Genomic DNA, 14262 nt, shown 5'->3' with positions numbered 1-14262 from the left:
AAAAGTTTTAATGATGGCTGTGGTAGTTTGCTGGAGACAGAGTAGGTATTTGTTACTTTTGGGCTGGGATGCTTTCCAGCTGGTTGAATGAGCAGGAAGTCAGGGAGGCATGTATGAATTTCGAGGTGCTTGGAAGGAAAGGCATGGTTGAGTGTGGACAGAATGCCTATTTCAAGGTCAGGGAGAGTTTGGAGAAGTAATGATGGAGATGAGACAGAAGAGGTGAATTTTCCTTCAGGGAAGACCAGATCTGTTACAGCTTTCTCTTCTTTGGCTCTGATGAGTGGTAATTAGCCAGATTTTAAATCTAGGTAAGGGTCTGTCAAGAAATGAAATCTCATTCTCTGTTGAGTTGAGTGTGGCTTTGTTGATGGGGAAATAAAAGCTAGTCCATTTGCTAAACTACAGATTCAAGGAGCATTATCACACTTTATACTTCTAAAGCCTACAAGAGCTACAGCTTGAAGGCTGGTTTACCTTCCCTCACCATGTGACTTAGCTAGGTCCTGGAGCTCCTGGGACGTACCTCCATCATTGCTATTATACTTTTTATTGTATGTGACTTTTCATTAGACTGTAATATCATTCAGGGCAGAGATAACAGATTATTTGTATCACCAGCATGTACAACAGTCCTATGCACATAATCAAGGCTTAGGAAATATGTGTAGACCTGAGTTGAATGTAATTGAGGCCCTGCTTCCCCTAGACTCTAACATTTTTATTTCAGTCAGATTTTCTGTGTGACTACACACTGATTTTCTATGTGTATAACTTTGGGAATGATGAAGCTATAGTTTATGAAATACTATCTACTGGCAGACATGGTTCCCAACATTTATGAATGCCAGGCACTATGACAAATAAGATGAATGCGACAAGGGGCAAGTCCACGGGGCGCTTGCCATGGATGTGAGGAAATCATAACACCTGACAATTTTTGAAATCGATCTGGAAATTTTTCAGAGTTACCTCCTGCCATTTGTGTGACGTTCACCTAGTTTTCTTTCCCAACAGAAATCTAGTCCCAGGTAAATACTTTTCCGAATAGTTGAGCATCCAGACAAGAGCCTGAATCAGTCATATCTTTCTTTTAGTGGCTCCAGCAGGCAGCCCGACAGCCTCTCATCCATTGAGAATGCTGTGAAGTACAACCCGGTGTATGAAAGTCACGGGGCTGGATGTGAGAAGTATGAGAGGCCCTATCCTCAGCATCCTTTCTACAGCTCTGCTAGTGGAGAAATGATTGGTGGTCTGAGCAGAGAAGAAATCAGACAGATGTATGAGTGCAGTGAGCTTTCCAGAGAGGTAGGAAAGTTTGCATTTCTGTTGCTGCATTGCTGCTGTTGCAGCTACTGCTGATGTGTGTGTGTGTGTGGGTGTGTGGTGGGGTGGGGTGGGGTGGGTGTGTATGGGTGTATGTGTGCATGCACATGGCTTAAAGAAAGTATAAAAAACATTTAGTAATTGCTTTTTACCTTGTATTTCCCAGTCAGTAAGATATGCACAGAGAATTCAATTCTGAGCGGTACCTTATTTCCCACCCAATGGTGCTTTTTTTTTTTTTTCATTATAAATTGGTACTGTCTCCTTCCTCCCTTTCTTCCTTAGAAATATGTCTGATTTAGAGCAGGACATGTAATATCCAGAGTAGGGTATGTAGATTCTTCCATTTCTCTGAAGGCACATTCTTTCTTCCAGCACACTTGTGAATAGCCCAGAATGTCACAATTGTTTATGAAAATTAGAATTCCTTTTAAAAGGCTGTTGGGGTTTTTCTAATGTCATGCGTGGCCTACTTTTTCTTTTTTCTTTAAGGAAATTCAAGAGAGAATGAGAGTTTTGGAGCTGTATGCCAATGATCCCGAGTTTGCAGCTTTCATGAGAGAGCAGCAAGTGTAAGCTTTCGAAACAGCCCTCCACCCCAACCTACAGACTTCACAGTGTGCCTTAGCTTCATGTCACACCTGAGTGAGCACCTAATTTCCTGTCCATGTGACAGGAGTCTTGGTGATCATTCTTTTGTGGAATATCTCAAAACAGACATTTCCAGCAAAATCCCATGTTATAGGAAATAGCAGTAAGACTGCCTGTAAAACACAGATAACTAACATGTGTTGAGTTCTTCGCAGTTTCTGCATGTCCGTACAGATTATCTCATATATTCCTTATGACGGCTTTGTAAATTGGGTGTTTCTCATTTGAGGAAAGGAAATCTTGGAGATGTGAAGTGATTTACTTAAGATGACAGTGATAGCCAGTGGCAGAGAAGATTTAAAACTAAGATACTATCTGTTTTAGACTAGAGATGCCTAGACTATGTGATATTTTCTCCCTTGTTATTATAGATCTCACCAGTGATCCATGCCATAAAATATTTTTTATAGATAGTTCCTATGAAGAACACTGGAGTAGCCATAAGTCCTCACATAGTTCAACATATTCTTTTATTTTCACTTTTTAAAAATCATTTTATTAAAACAAATTTTTTTTTTTTTTTTTTTTTTTTTTTGAGACAGAGTCTCGCTCTGTCACCAGGCGCCAGGCTGGAGTGTAGTGGCACAATCTTGGCTCACTGCGACCTCCGCCTCCCGGGTTCAAGCAATTCTCCTGCCTCAGCTTCCCGAGTAGCTGGGACTAAGGCACATGCCATCAAGCGCAGCTAATTTTTGTATTTTTAGTAGAGACGGGGTTTCACCATGTTGGCCAGGATGGTCTCGATCTCTTGACCTCGTGATCCATCTGCCTCGGCCTCCCAAAGTGCTGGGATTACAGGCGTGAGCCACCACGCCCGGCCTCAACATACTCCTTCATCTCCATCTGTGTAGATACTTTTCAGTATGCTTTGAATTACAGATCTCATTAAGCTGTATCTCTTGCCTCTATCAAGTTTATCTTAATTTTCCCATTTGCTTTTCTCAGAATGCATTTTGGGCAAATGTCTGTAATTTTTTGTTATTGTTGTTCTCAGGATTCATTACTAGACATAGGTTACAAAATAAACTACCTTGAAAAGAGAGCGTCGTGGGAATTAGTTGAGTGTATTGGGTAGGATTACGGTTTGGTATTGATATTTGGTCCCACTGTTGCCTTCAAGGAAGTGTTTGCTCATGGAGGGTCAGACCAGGTATCTTCACTTGGTTTTTAGAAGAGAAAAATCAGAGCAATTCATGCATGCTTATAAAAGAACTGATGAAGGGTCAGAATTACACCCAGGACCCTGTGTGGAACTCCTGCCCCTTTGCTCAAAATGCTTTTTCTCTGGCAGGTGGTTCCTTTGCTCATGGTTTCTAAGAGAAGGGACAAATTGATACCTAAGGGAACTGAGAAAGAGGCTTTTCTAGTTCCATGTGCACGGTGGAGATTCCTCTAAAAATCTCTGAACACCTGACTTGGCTTCCAGGGGGTGCTGCCAGTATTGCTGAATGCAGTCAGAGCAGCATTATCAGGTGTTGGCCTTTTAAACCAGAGAATCCATTCATCTCTGCATCTTCAGCCAGCAGATGGCCCACGGCTCCATTTCAGTAGTATCCGGTAGAAAGGACATGAATGCTTTTGTCTTTCCTAAGACCCTTTAGAAGCCTCTCAAAGCTATCTGCCTGAATGTGTTCACCGAATTAAAAATACATCTTTTCTGGGCTAAGACATCGAAAGGAAGGATTCAGGAGATCCTTAAAGGAATAGGCAGATTGACTTCGTACTTCTGTTTCTCCGGGTGCACTGTCAAACATTGAAATATACAAAAAGGATCTGTGAAACAAAGAAGGTTTGAACTAGAAGACCCTGTGAAACAAAAGAAAGTCCACACAGACTCTGTAACCTTAGGAGGTTCACAGAAGGAATATGACCTCAAAAAGATGTTAGGCACACAATCCACACAGCGTTTTTAGTTTTTACTTCGTTTCAGAGTTTTCATCTATCAGGTAGGCCAAAAAATGTTCTTGGATTTGATTCAGTTAGTTAAAGCATTACACGGTCTCTGTAGACTGGATTAAAAAATTTTTTAGCACAGCACAGAGCAACTTTCCTTCAAATAAAAAAAAAGTATTCATGATTTTAGGAATATAGCTTAGTGATATATGACAATAATTGCATTCCCCCCCCCTTTTTTTTTTTAACTGTTTTTTGTTTTTGTTTTTGTTTTTAACTGCTCTTTGTTTTTGTCATGGCAGGGAAGAGCTTTAACCAAACTCCTGTTCTGAAACTGATTCGAAGACTGGAGAAGACGGAGATTACTTGTTACTTATGTCATATAATTAGCCTGGATTTTGAACACTATTGGAGGAAGAGTTTTCTATTTAAAAAAAATGTAGGGCACACTGTTTTTTTTTTTTTTTTCAGCATAAGTTTTCAAAATGTAGTAAGAGATGTTACCATTTTTATTTCTATAACGACCGAAAGCTGTGTTTAAAGAAGTTGAAGACTACATAAACCCTGGAAAGTATTCTATAAGAAAAAGCTGGACCTGGGAGTTAGGGCTACAGTTGCTGTCTGCTTCTGAATCATTGAGGGTGTCTCCTAAGAACTGTGCCTCGAGTTTCTCAATAGGAAAATAAGGTGAGATTCTTACATGGAGAAGTCAGGCTTAGAAAGGGAATATTTTGGAGTATATTTGTTATTGTTGGGTAGAATGGGGAAGCCTTTGAAGTAGTCTTAATGTATGCATAGTTCATAGTCACTCATTCATCTAAATAAAACATTTTCTTCCTTTTTTTGGATCAAACTTCTAAAGAAAAAGCAAACTTTTGTGCTGCAGGATAGAATTAGGTTTGTATTTTATGTATCTTTCAGTGTTTTGCATTTCCTGAGCATATTCATCAAGAACACATTATTGTTATGTTAACTATGTTAGTATCTTTTTTGTTTTTTTTTAGTTTTCAGGAACAATGCATATATATAAAGTTTAGAAGATTCCCGTAAATCTAAAGACAAATTTAATCACATGGGCAGGGAGGGAGGGACTGTGAGTCAAGGCCCCGGTGCTGAGGAGATATTTTGTTTCTTGATTGCTGGACTGAGGTTCCGTGATTGCTTCTGAGATCTAAAGATGTCTTGGGCAAATTCTGTCTCTCCTCTCGTTCCTGGTATATTAATTTGGAAAACAGCACTTATCTACCTCACACAATATAGATTAGCTCATTTTCATGGCTTCTCCTTTGTCTCTAAATTAATTCCTGCTTATACAAAACAGGGCAAGGCTTTTATTGCAATTAAAATATTTTAAAAAGTATACAGATAGGAAGTCCATACTTTACGTAAATTTTGACAGAAAAATGGAAGTTTTCCTTTTTCTCCTTAGTGGTTTTTTTTTTTTTTTTTTTTTTTTTTTGAATGGGCTGCTTTGGAGGGGGAGAGGAGGTGGCCAAATCATTATCATTATGATAGTAAATTGCACATGCAATAGGTTATTATTAATGCAGATACTTTATGTTAGATGTCTTCATGTTTGCCAAAAACAATTCTGAACATTTCGATTTATTTCTAACAAGATATAAATAACCAGCATAACCTGATCGTAAGATAAAATACTTGGTTCACTGTTTTTTTCTCAACTTGGTGACTGCCAAGTCTGCTCGTTATGAGGACACCGGAAGCTAACCACCTGGGCTTGGCGCATGCCACAGGAAAGCTAGTGAAAGCCTTGAAAGTGGCCAGGTATTTTGCAAAGTATGCATGCATGACAGGGTGTGTGTGTGTGTGTGTGTGGTGTGTTTATGCACACACATGTGCGCCCGTGCCACGCTGGCTCCCTTATCCTCGTATTCGCTTTCATTGCCTACTCACATAATGGATTCTCTAACAGTTCAGCATAGGTATGAGCCCCTGCTGGGATGCTTTCCACTGGGCCCATTTGGAAAGTAATTGATAATTATCTTTAAGACCTTATAAGTGTTAATGATATTTGTCACTACTAAATGCTTCATTTGATTATAAAACTTCCAAAGTTTTCTGCTTAAGACTGTAAACTGTTTTCCTAAACTGTGTGTTAGATGAAAATGTATTTTAGCACCAATTAACCTTAGACTGCAAGTCCTTGAACGTGTGCTTGCTGGAAGAATTCTAGACAGACACAAATCCCTCTAGGGCAGCTTGCCATGTGGAACACTTAGGAGAAGCACAGACTGAGCCAAAGGAGGATTGTTGTTTTCCACAAGCTAAGCAGCGAAGTGGGAATTTGGGAATTCTGACACGTGGCACCGTCTCTGATTTCCTTTTGCGTGATCTTTTCATGCAAGAGCAAAACACTTAGCTCTTCATCAGTGTCTGCTCCATACCAATGAAATGGAAGAGGAAAGGGAGTCCTCAAGTATCAGGGAAAGAACAGGAAGCCTCAGTTACGGAATAAAACTTTTGTCTTACCTTTGCTATAGCTGAACCACTGTTGAAAACTTGAAGAACAGTTTCCCCAGCAAAGGTCCACTCATACAAAGCAAAGCACTAAAGGAGCTATCAGTTTGATGAAAAAAACTACCCCTAAAGAGCTTCTTTCCAAAAGGCCTTTCTTTCTTTTCTTTTCTTTTTTTTTTTTTTTTGAGACGGAGTTTCGCTCTTGTTACCCAGGCTGGAGTGCAACGGCGCGATCTCGGCTCACCGCAACCTCCGCCTCCTGGGCTCAGGCAATTCTCCTGCCTCAGCCTCCTGAGTAGCTGGGATTACAGGCACGCGCCACCACGCCCAGCTAATTTCTTGTATTTTTAGTAGAGACGGGGTTTCACCATGTTGACCAGGATGGTCTCGATCTCTTGACCTCGTGATCCACCCGCCTCAGCCTCCCAAAGTGCTGGGACTACAGGCGTGAGCCACCGCGCCGGGCCTCAAAAGTCCTTTCTTAAAGAGGTTTTAATGGCATGTTGTCATTTAAAAGTCTTAGGCTAAACTCTCATTTACACTGCACAATTGAGGCATGAAATTTTCTGAGTACTAGTACTTTCTTGTTAACCTAGCAATGTAATGTTCAATAAGACTATCACCTTATTTGAAAACAGTGAAATGCAGGTAGCAATAAAAGGGCATGGTAAATAACCATTTAAAAACTTTGTAAGATACTGTGGTGTTTTACAGATGTAGCCTTTATAATTGAATTACATATACTATCTTTTTATGGGTTGTGAATAAAGGGAAATTTATTTGATAAATAGGGCTCCATTTTCACCAGTGCAATGGTTTAAGGGTACTTGTTCACATTTGCATGATCTGAAGTCCCATTTACTTTATTATTATTGTGATTATTATTTGTTGAGATGGAGTCTTGCTCTGTTGCCCAGGCTTGAGTGCAATGGGGTGATCTCAGCTCACTGCAACCTCCGCTTCCCAGATTTAAGTGATTCTCGTGCCTCAGCTTCCTGAGTAGCTGGGATTACAGGCACCTGCCACCATGCCTGGCTAATTTTTATATTTTTAGTAGAGATGGGGGTTTCACCATCACCATGGTGGCCAGCCTGGTCTTGAACTCCTGACCTCAGGTGATCCACCTGTCTTGGCCTCCCAAAGTGCTGGGATTACAGGCGTGAGTCATTGCACCAGGCCCCGTTTACTTTATGTAATGAAACACTTGCAGGCTTTATCTGATTTCATTCCCATCTTCCGTTTTTTCTTCTATATTATCTAGTCACTATGGATTGGCTCCTCCCCACTTTCTCTTTTTTATTTTTTTCTCTCTTTTTTGGTCGCAGTTAATTGTAATGAGGTTGAACAACTCTGACTCAATGTTACCTCTAACAAAAATATAGAAACTGCACAATTATTCTTTGTAGACTCTAAAAGCAGGTTGGCTGAAGTATGGTACCTGAACTAACTTTTCACTTGTATGCTTTTATTATTATTATTATTATGTTTTATAAATTTGACTTCCATTTTATGATTTTTTGGTAGTTTTATGTTATTTCTGTTTTCAACAGTGGGAACTTTGACATCTTTCTGTCCCCGAATTGAATCATTTTGCAAGGGGAAGAAAAGACGACATATTTTTTCCATAATGAATGAGCTAATGTAGAATAACTATAAAATTGAGGTGTTTTAGCAAAAACAAGCAAACAAACTGAAAAAACAACCACCCAAATGGATTGTTATTTTTTTCTAAAAACGTTTCTAACAATTCCCAGTAGGAATGGGTGGGGCCAGCCTGCCTCATCTACAGTCCAGCTGCTGTGAGTCAAGAGCCTAGCTCGTTCTATTCCCAATTCTGTAATAAATGCAGAAAAAATGATGTGAAGGTCACAATCCTCAAATCCATTGCATTGTATTTCACAAAGGATATCCTGGCAGAAGGTGGGAGGGTACCATGACGTAAAGAATTGTCTGGAAATTTCCTGAGTCATGCATTTTGTAAAACCTTCCACTACTCTTATGAGTTAATAAGAGACAGGTTAAATCACTCTCCTCAGGATAGTAAGACTGGTTGAAAACACTGCCCTCAGCCCACACAGTTATAGCTACAGCCTAGGTTAAATGATTCCTCATCCTTGTGTTTTTTTCTCATATTTAATTACTTCTTTAAAGATTAAGATATATATAGAAAAAATAATTCTGGTATCAGAGAATGCAGGTATAGTTTTTCATATATCAGGACTATGTGATGATACTTAAGCAATAGTGTACATACCATAATATATGTTTAATATGGAGTACGGATAATAAAGGACTTTTCTTTTTCACCTTGTTTATAATGAAATTTTATCCAAAGTTTGGATCAAATAAATTCATATTAACTGTACTATTTTACTGAAATGTTCTAGTCTTAATACTGGTTACTTAGAAATAAACATTTTCAAGTATTTATAAATAAATACGGATCTTTTCCTATGTATAAAACTGTACTATTTTCATTAGAAATAAACATCACTTTCAAGAACCTGTCTACGTTTGATTTTGTCAATTAGAAGGAAAATTGTAGATCTTAGCAACAGTTGAATTATAATGACCCTTTAAAGATACATACTAGGTGAACATTGTGTGAAGATGAAAATCATTCTTTGATTTATCTCCGTGAAGTGAGGATAAGTAGAAGTGAAGATGAATTTGGACCCTAAGTGTTGCCTCAAATTTCGTTGTATTTAATGATGGTGAGTCGTTATTTGGTCTTTCTTAAACTTTACTCTTTTAAACTGTTAGAAACTTTCTTTTTTTTGTCATCTGCTTAAGGCAGGGATGGAAAAAAATCTGTGGAAGCTGATTAAAGAAAGATTAGATGGTATAACTTGCACCAACTGTCTGTAAGGAGAGGAGAAATGGGTGACCTGTCTAAAGCGAAGAGAGAAGACATGAATATGGTAGTAACAATCTAAAGCAATCTTGCCTGGGAGGGGCAGGAGGAAAATCAGCTTCCAGTTATCTAAGCAGGTGATTCCCCAATGCTTTGCCATCAGAAACCTCAGTTTTCATTTTTTTTTCCTTCCTACCTTTGGTTGATGTCTTGCTGGCAACAGGACATGAGGAAATCATAAATCAGTCTTTGAAAATAGAAGGGTGGTCTTAATTTGACTCCAAAGACCCTATTCTAAAAAACAAAAAGTAGGGGAAATAAATAAATATCTGTTGATTGATTAATAAGTGACCTGATTTTAGGAGAAGCAGTGAGTAATAACCCTGCTTTTAAGAAGTTATTACTGGACAAGCTCTAGTCACTTTTAACTCATGCCCTTACCATGCTGGTCCACTTTCTAGTCCCTCTGAATTTATGTCTCATGTGAGCCAGCCCTTATGGGCTGTCCTTCTTGAGTGAACCTTGAAATTATCTTCTCACCAAAACTCACATATTTTGTCCCCCCACACCCTCCTGTTTTTAAGAACAAATGAATCCATGCTAATATAATAACAAATGTACCGAAAGCAGTCTTTTCCAAGTAACACCAACATTGCGTGTGGGCTTTTGGGAAACAGTTCATTATCTCAAATTAATAACTCTCATTGTCAACATTGCACACATTATGGCAGGTTTGGGGAAGAGTGTGCATGTTTTCATCAGGTGGGCCTTTCAATGAGCCTCAAAAAATCATTCATGCCTTTTTCTGTACACATATATGCTTCCATTCTGTTATTCACTAAAGCTGTATTGTAATTTTTTATTCATGTCATTAACTTCTCACTAAACTGAGTTTTTTGACATTATGGCCATGCCTTATTATTTGCCAAGCCAAAGATTACTTGCAGTAGAGTTGATTTACAATAATTAGCAATTCATTTAGCTTGAAATAATGGGAGGTATCTGGTTTATCACTGGCAAGCAAATGGTTACCTTGTATACCAGGAACAAATTAGGCGGACCTCCGAGTGGTTTAAAAATCACTTTTAAAGAGTTGGTTTATAGAGATTTAAAAATAGCACTAAATGTGTCACAAGATCAAATTGATACATTTATATCTACATTATTCTCATCTGATAATTCACAGAATGTATGGACTGCTACATTCCATATGTTGTATGTCCACATGTAGTAACCTTTCTGAGTTTCCTAACCATAGACTCAAGGAAGAAGGCAGGCTAAAGAGACAGAATGGTTTGGGGAGTAGTGGTAGGATAGTAGGAAAAATTTAGGTGCTGTGGCTGGGGGAGGGGTGAAGACTGAGGAGCTCGTGGAGATAGATGGGATTGTAGGAACAATAATCAACTTTGTTTTCTGCTTGTAGAGGTTGGAGTACTAGGCATTAGTTGAATCTTTAAAAAGTAATTCTCATAAAAAAGTGATTTTTTTTTTTGAGACAGAGTTTCACTGTGTTGCCCAGGCTGGAGTGCAGTGGCACAATCTTGGCTCACTGCAACCTACGACTTCTGGGTTCAAGAGATTCTCCTGTCTCAGCCTCCCAAGTGGCTGGGATGACAGGCATGCACCACCAAGCCCAGCTAATTTTTGTATTTTTAGTAAAAACGGTTTCACCATCTTGGCCAGGATGGTCTCAATCTCCTGACCTTGTGATCTACTTGCCTAGGCCTTCCAAAGTGCTGGGATTACAGGTGTGAGCCACCACAGCCTGCCAAAAAGTGATTTTATGCTTTGTCTATTTATTATGTAGGGCAGAAAAAAGGCATGAGAGAACAGGACATGGGTGAAGGTGTGATTCAGTTCTCCCCTTTCTTAAAAACATCCCTGACAGACGAGTAGTTGTTTACACCTCTCAGTTTATTCCAGTTTCTGTAATTACTGTTTTTGATAGTGATGATGTGCCTTCAAAATTACTCATGTTTGTCTTGAACATAGCAGCACCTAATTTTAGTATTTTCTCTCAGTTTCCCAGGATTTACTCTAAGGGGAAAATTGCTTGACTTCCTATTTCTGTAATTCTGTTCTCACATAGTGACAGGTATCCTGGTGCTTCAAAGAAAAGACCCTTAAGAGAGAAGGCTTCATGCCAGGTTTGTCCAGGACATACTGCCCCTCATGTGATGTAGGTATTTAGAAGCATCTATTTGATTCTACACTCCTAGGAAACAGGTATTAGTTTTGATCAGTGTTAGATAACTGGTAAATACTCAACAAGACTTATACTGATGCTGACACAGGGTTCTTCTCAGCCACTTTGTCAACCGGGGACCTCCATGGCCAGTGATGCCCCCTCACTGTCCAGGCTCACTCAACACTGATGCTGCCACTGGAGGCAACCTGCCCACTTGGGCCACCTGCATTATAGCTTGTACTCAATGTGTGATGGTTCCTGAGCTATTGTCCCATGTCCAAGAAGAATGAGGATATGTTGCCAATTCTAAGGGTGAGGATAGCAGAGAAGAATTTTATGGAACAACAGAACAGCTCTCAGTAGAGAGCATGCTGATTGGTTTGTGAGTAAGCAAAAAAGTTTAAAGCAAAGACACCATTCAAAGGTGGGCACAACAGTGCAGAAAACCAATTGAGAAAGGGTAGGTATATGTAAAATAGGTGAAGGGTGGGGATCAGTCAGAGGAAAGTGTGCCAAACAGGAAGACATCTTCTCCATCTGGTCTGTGGATTTACCCAAGACATCTAGCTAGGCTTTAAACTGTATTTGGCTGGAAGGTGGGATTTCACCAGGGACCCACCCCATCTGCCTAGGCATTTGACTGCCTCCTGTCACCATCATTGCTGCTATGCAAAGGTTTATGTAAGGGAGTCACTCTGAACGTATTCTGATTCAGTGGGGCTGCTTAATGTAAAAATTTTTTTATAAAAAGGTTTATGTAATAACAATTGTTAACTCTTTTCTATAATGAATGAAGAAAACCCATTTTTGATCCAGACTTTAAATTGCTCTTGCTTGGAAGATACAGAAAAATAGATTAGAAATTCTTCAAAATTTGAGGAAAAACTGTATTACAGTAATTTGAAAACAGATATTGGTTAAAAAAAAAATTTTTTTTGAGACAGGATCTCACCCTGTCACCCAGGTTGGAGTGCAGTGGCATGATCAAGGCTCACTGCAGCCTTGACCTTTGAGGCACAGGTAATCTTCCCACCTCAGCCTCTCACGTAGCTGAGACTAGAGGTGTCTGGCACCACTCCTGGCTAATCTTTGTATTTTTTTTGTAGAGATGAGGTTTTGTCATTTTGTCCAGGCTGGTCTTGAGAGACTCCTGAGCTCAAGTGATCTGCCTGCCTTGGCCTTCCAAAGTGTTGGGATTACAGGCATCAGCCATTGCACCCAGCCTAATCTCACTTTCTAATTGCTTTGTAGTGATAATTGGTTCTGATGCCTCCTTCCCTGCCTTTTTTCTTTTGCCATGGACATCACTTTTCTACTTTTAAAGTTAGCATATAGGAAACTTTTGAGAAATAATTTTTTCCTAAAAAAATTTGTGCTTTCTGCTATCTCAGTACCATATTTACTATAAATAATGGGAAGTTAATTATCTAAATTAAAGAAAAAATTATTCTTTACATTTTCTTTTTAAAATATTATTTGAGTTTGGGGATGCCACAGGTAAAATGAGCATCTCCATCTCCTGTCATTTAGTGACAATTTTATTTTAGGTAAATAATCAATAATTCATGTTGCACTTTTTACCGGGGAAAGGTATTTAGTGGACTGTTTCCAGAGCAGATGATATTCTTCAAAGTATCAAGATGAGGGGATTGTTGGGATAAAATTGCCCTTTTAAAACATTGCCTGTTTATTTAAAATATGTAAAAGTAAAGGTAATTTTACTTCTACAAAAATTTATTTTCCTTATGAAATGATATCCATGACACAGTAGTGGATGATCTTTCTTCTTCATAAAAGAAAGCTCTAAAACACATGTTGAAGAATAGAAATACCTTCCATTCAACACCGTGTGCCAGGGGAGATTTTTCCATTGCTTCAGTTTTTCTTATTTTACTTTCAGATTTGCCAGTGATGTTTCAAAGTCAGAATTCAACTTGGAATAGCAAAGCTTCAAGCTTAAATGGACTTTCCATAATGAACAGGTTTAGACATTATTCTATTTCGAGGTCAGTCTTAATTTTGACTTGAAAATACAAAATTGATAGTTTGGAAAGATCTATAAAATCAGATGATTCCTCTCGGTTTTATTAAATCATGCTGGAGGGAGTAGGAATCTGATAATGTTAATGAGCATGTTATAAAACATTAGCTTTGCCAGTATTTCTGTGGTGTCCAGGCGGGAGCTACACTGACTGATAGCATTGAATTGGTTCTTCCTGTTCCTGGCCTGTGATATACTGTGCTGCTCTCTGTGGACATGTTTATATTAGTACCTCACAGTGACCCTCTCTTGGGATGTCTCAGCAGTGCACTGAATGAAAGTCCTTGCTGTCTGTTTCAGAACTCTCTCGAGACAGAGGAGGAAGTTACATGGCCACCTGCAGAGATAAACATGTTAACTTGCAATTCAGTTGCCCCAATGTTTCTATCTAATTGTCTTAGAGAATTTTGTTCCCAGTACTGTTTGATTTAGAGCATAGGGTTGGGTTAAATTATTACCTAAAATATTCATTGTCAAGATCATCTTTTCTTGCCAAATGTTGTGAACCAAAACATAATGTTTTTAACCTCTCAACTTTTATACTGATTTAAGGAGGAGATAATAGTACTCCTTTCCAGATTACAAAACTGTGCCTCAGGAGCAGAAAGAGGAAGTGAAAAATCTTGAAAATGTTTCCACTTCAAGTTTCCTTCTGTTATCTAGAAGAATGGAAAATACGGTAATTCTAGCAAACAGCAGTGGTCACGTAAGACTTAGTTTTCTAGTATTATTCTCCTTGTGGAAACCTAAGCCGTGGGTATAGAACTCACAAGCCCACTCAGGCCTAGAAACTTAACTCCTGTTCCAGCTGCCACTGAGCAGGAAGTGAGT

General features: G+C 38.9%; 1 protein-coding gene across 3 annotated transcripts in view; it reads left to right on the top strand.

Moving 5' to 3' along the window:
• The window catches only part of IMPG2 (interphotoreceptor matrix proteoglycan 2), a 114938-nt gene extending 102246 nt beyond the window's left edge, over nucleotides 1-12692 (top strand). For 2 of the 3 annotated variants that reach the window (XM_039477464.2, XM_074403589.1), the window contains 3 exons: nucleotides 1098-1308; nucleotides 1819-1898; nucleotides 4173-12692. In XM_039477464.2, coding sequence (XP_039333398.1) covers nucleotides 1098-1308; nucleotides 1819-1898; nucleotides 4173-4185 — 304 coding nt within the window. In that variant the 3' untranslated portion in view covers nucleotides 4186-12692. The remainder of the gene's footprint in view (nucleotides 1-1097; nucleotides 1309-1818; nucleotides 1899-4172) is intronic. The other variant, XM_074403588.1, reaches the window with a different exon arrangement.
• The last annotated feature ends 1570 nt before the right edge of the window (nucleotides 12693-14262 follow it).

Source organism: Saimiri boliviensis, chromosome 8 (assembly GCF_048565385.1).
Source record: "Saimiri boliviensis isolate mSaiBol1 chromosome 8, mSaiBol1.pri, whole genome shotgun sequence".
In the NCBI taxonomy this organism is placed as follows: domain Eukaryota; kingdom Metazoa; phylum Chordata; class Mammalia; order Primates; family Cebidae; genus Saimiri; species Saimiri boliviensis.
This window is presented reverse-complemented; position numbering and strand designations above follow the sequence as displayed.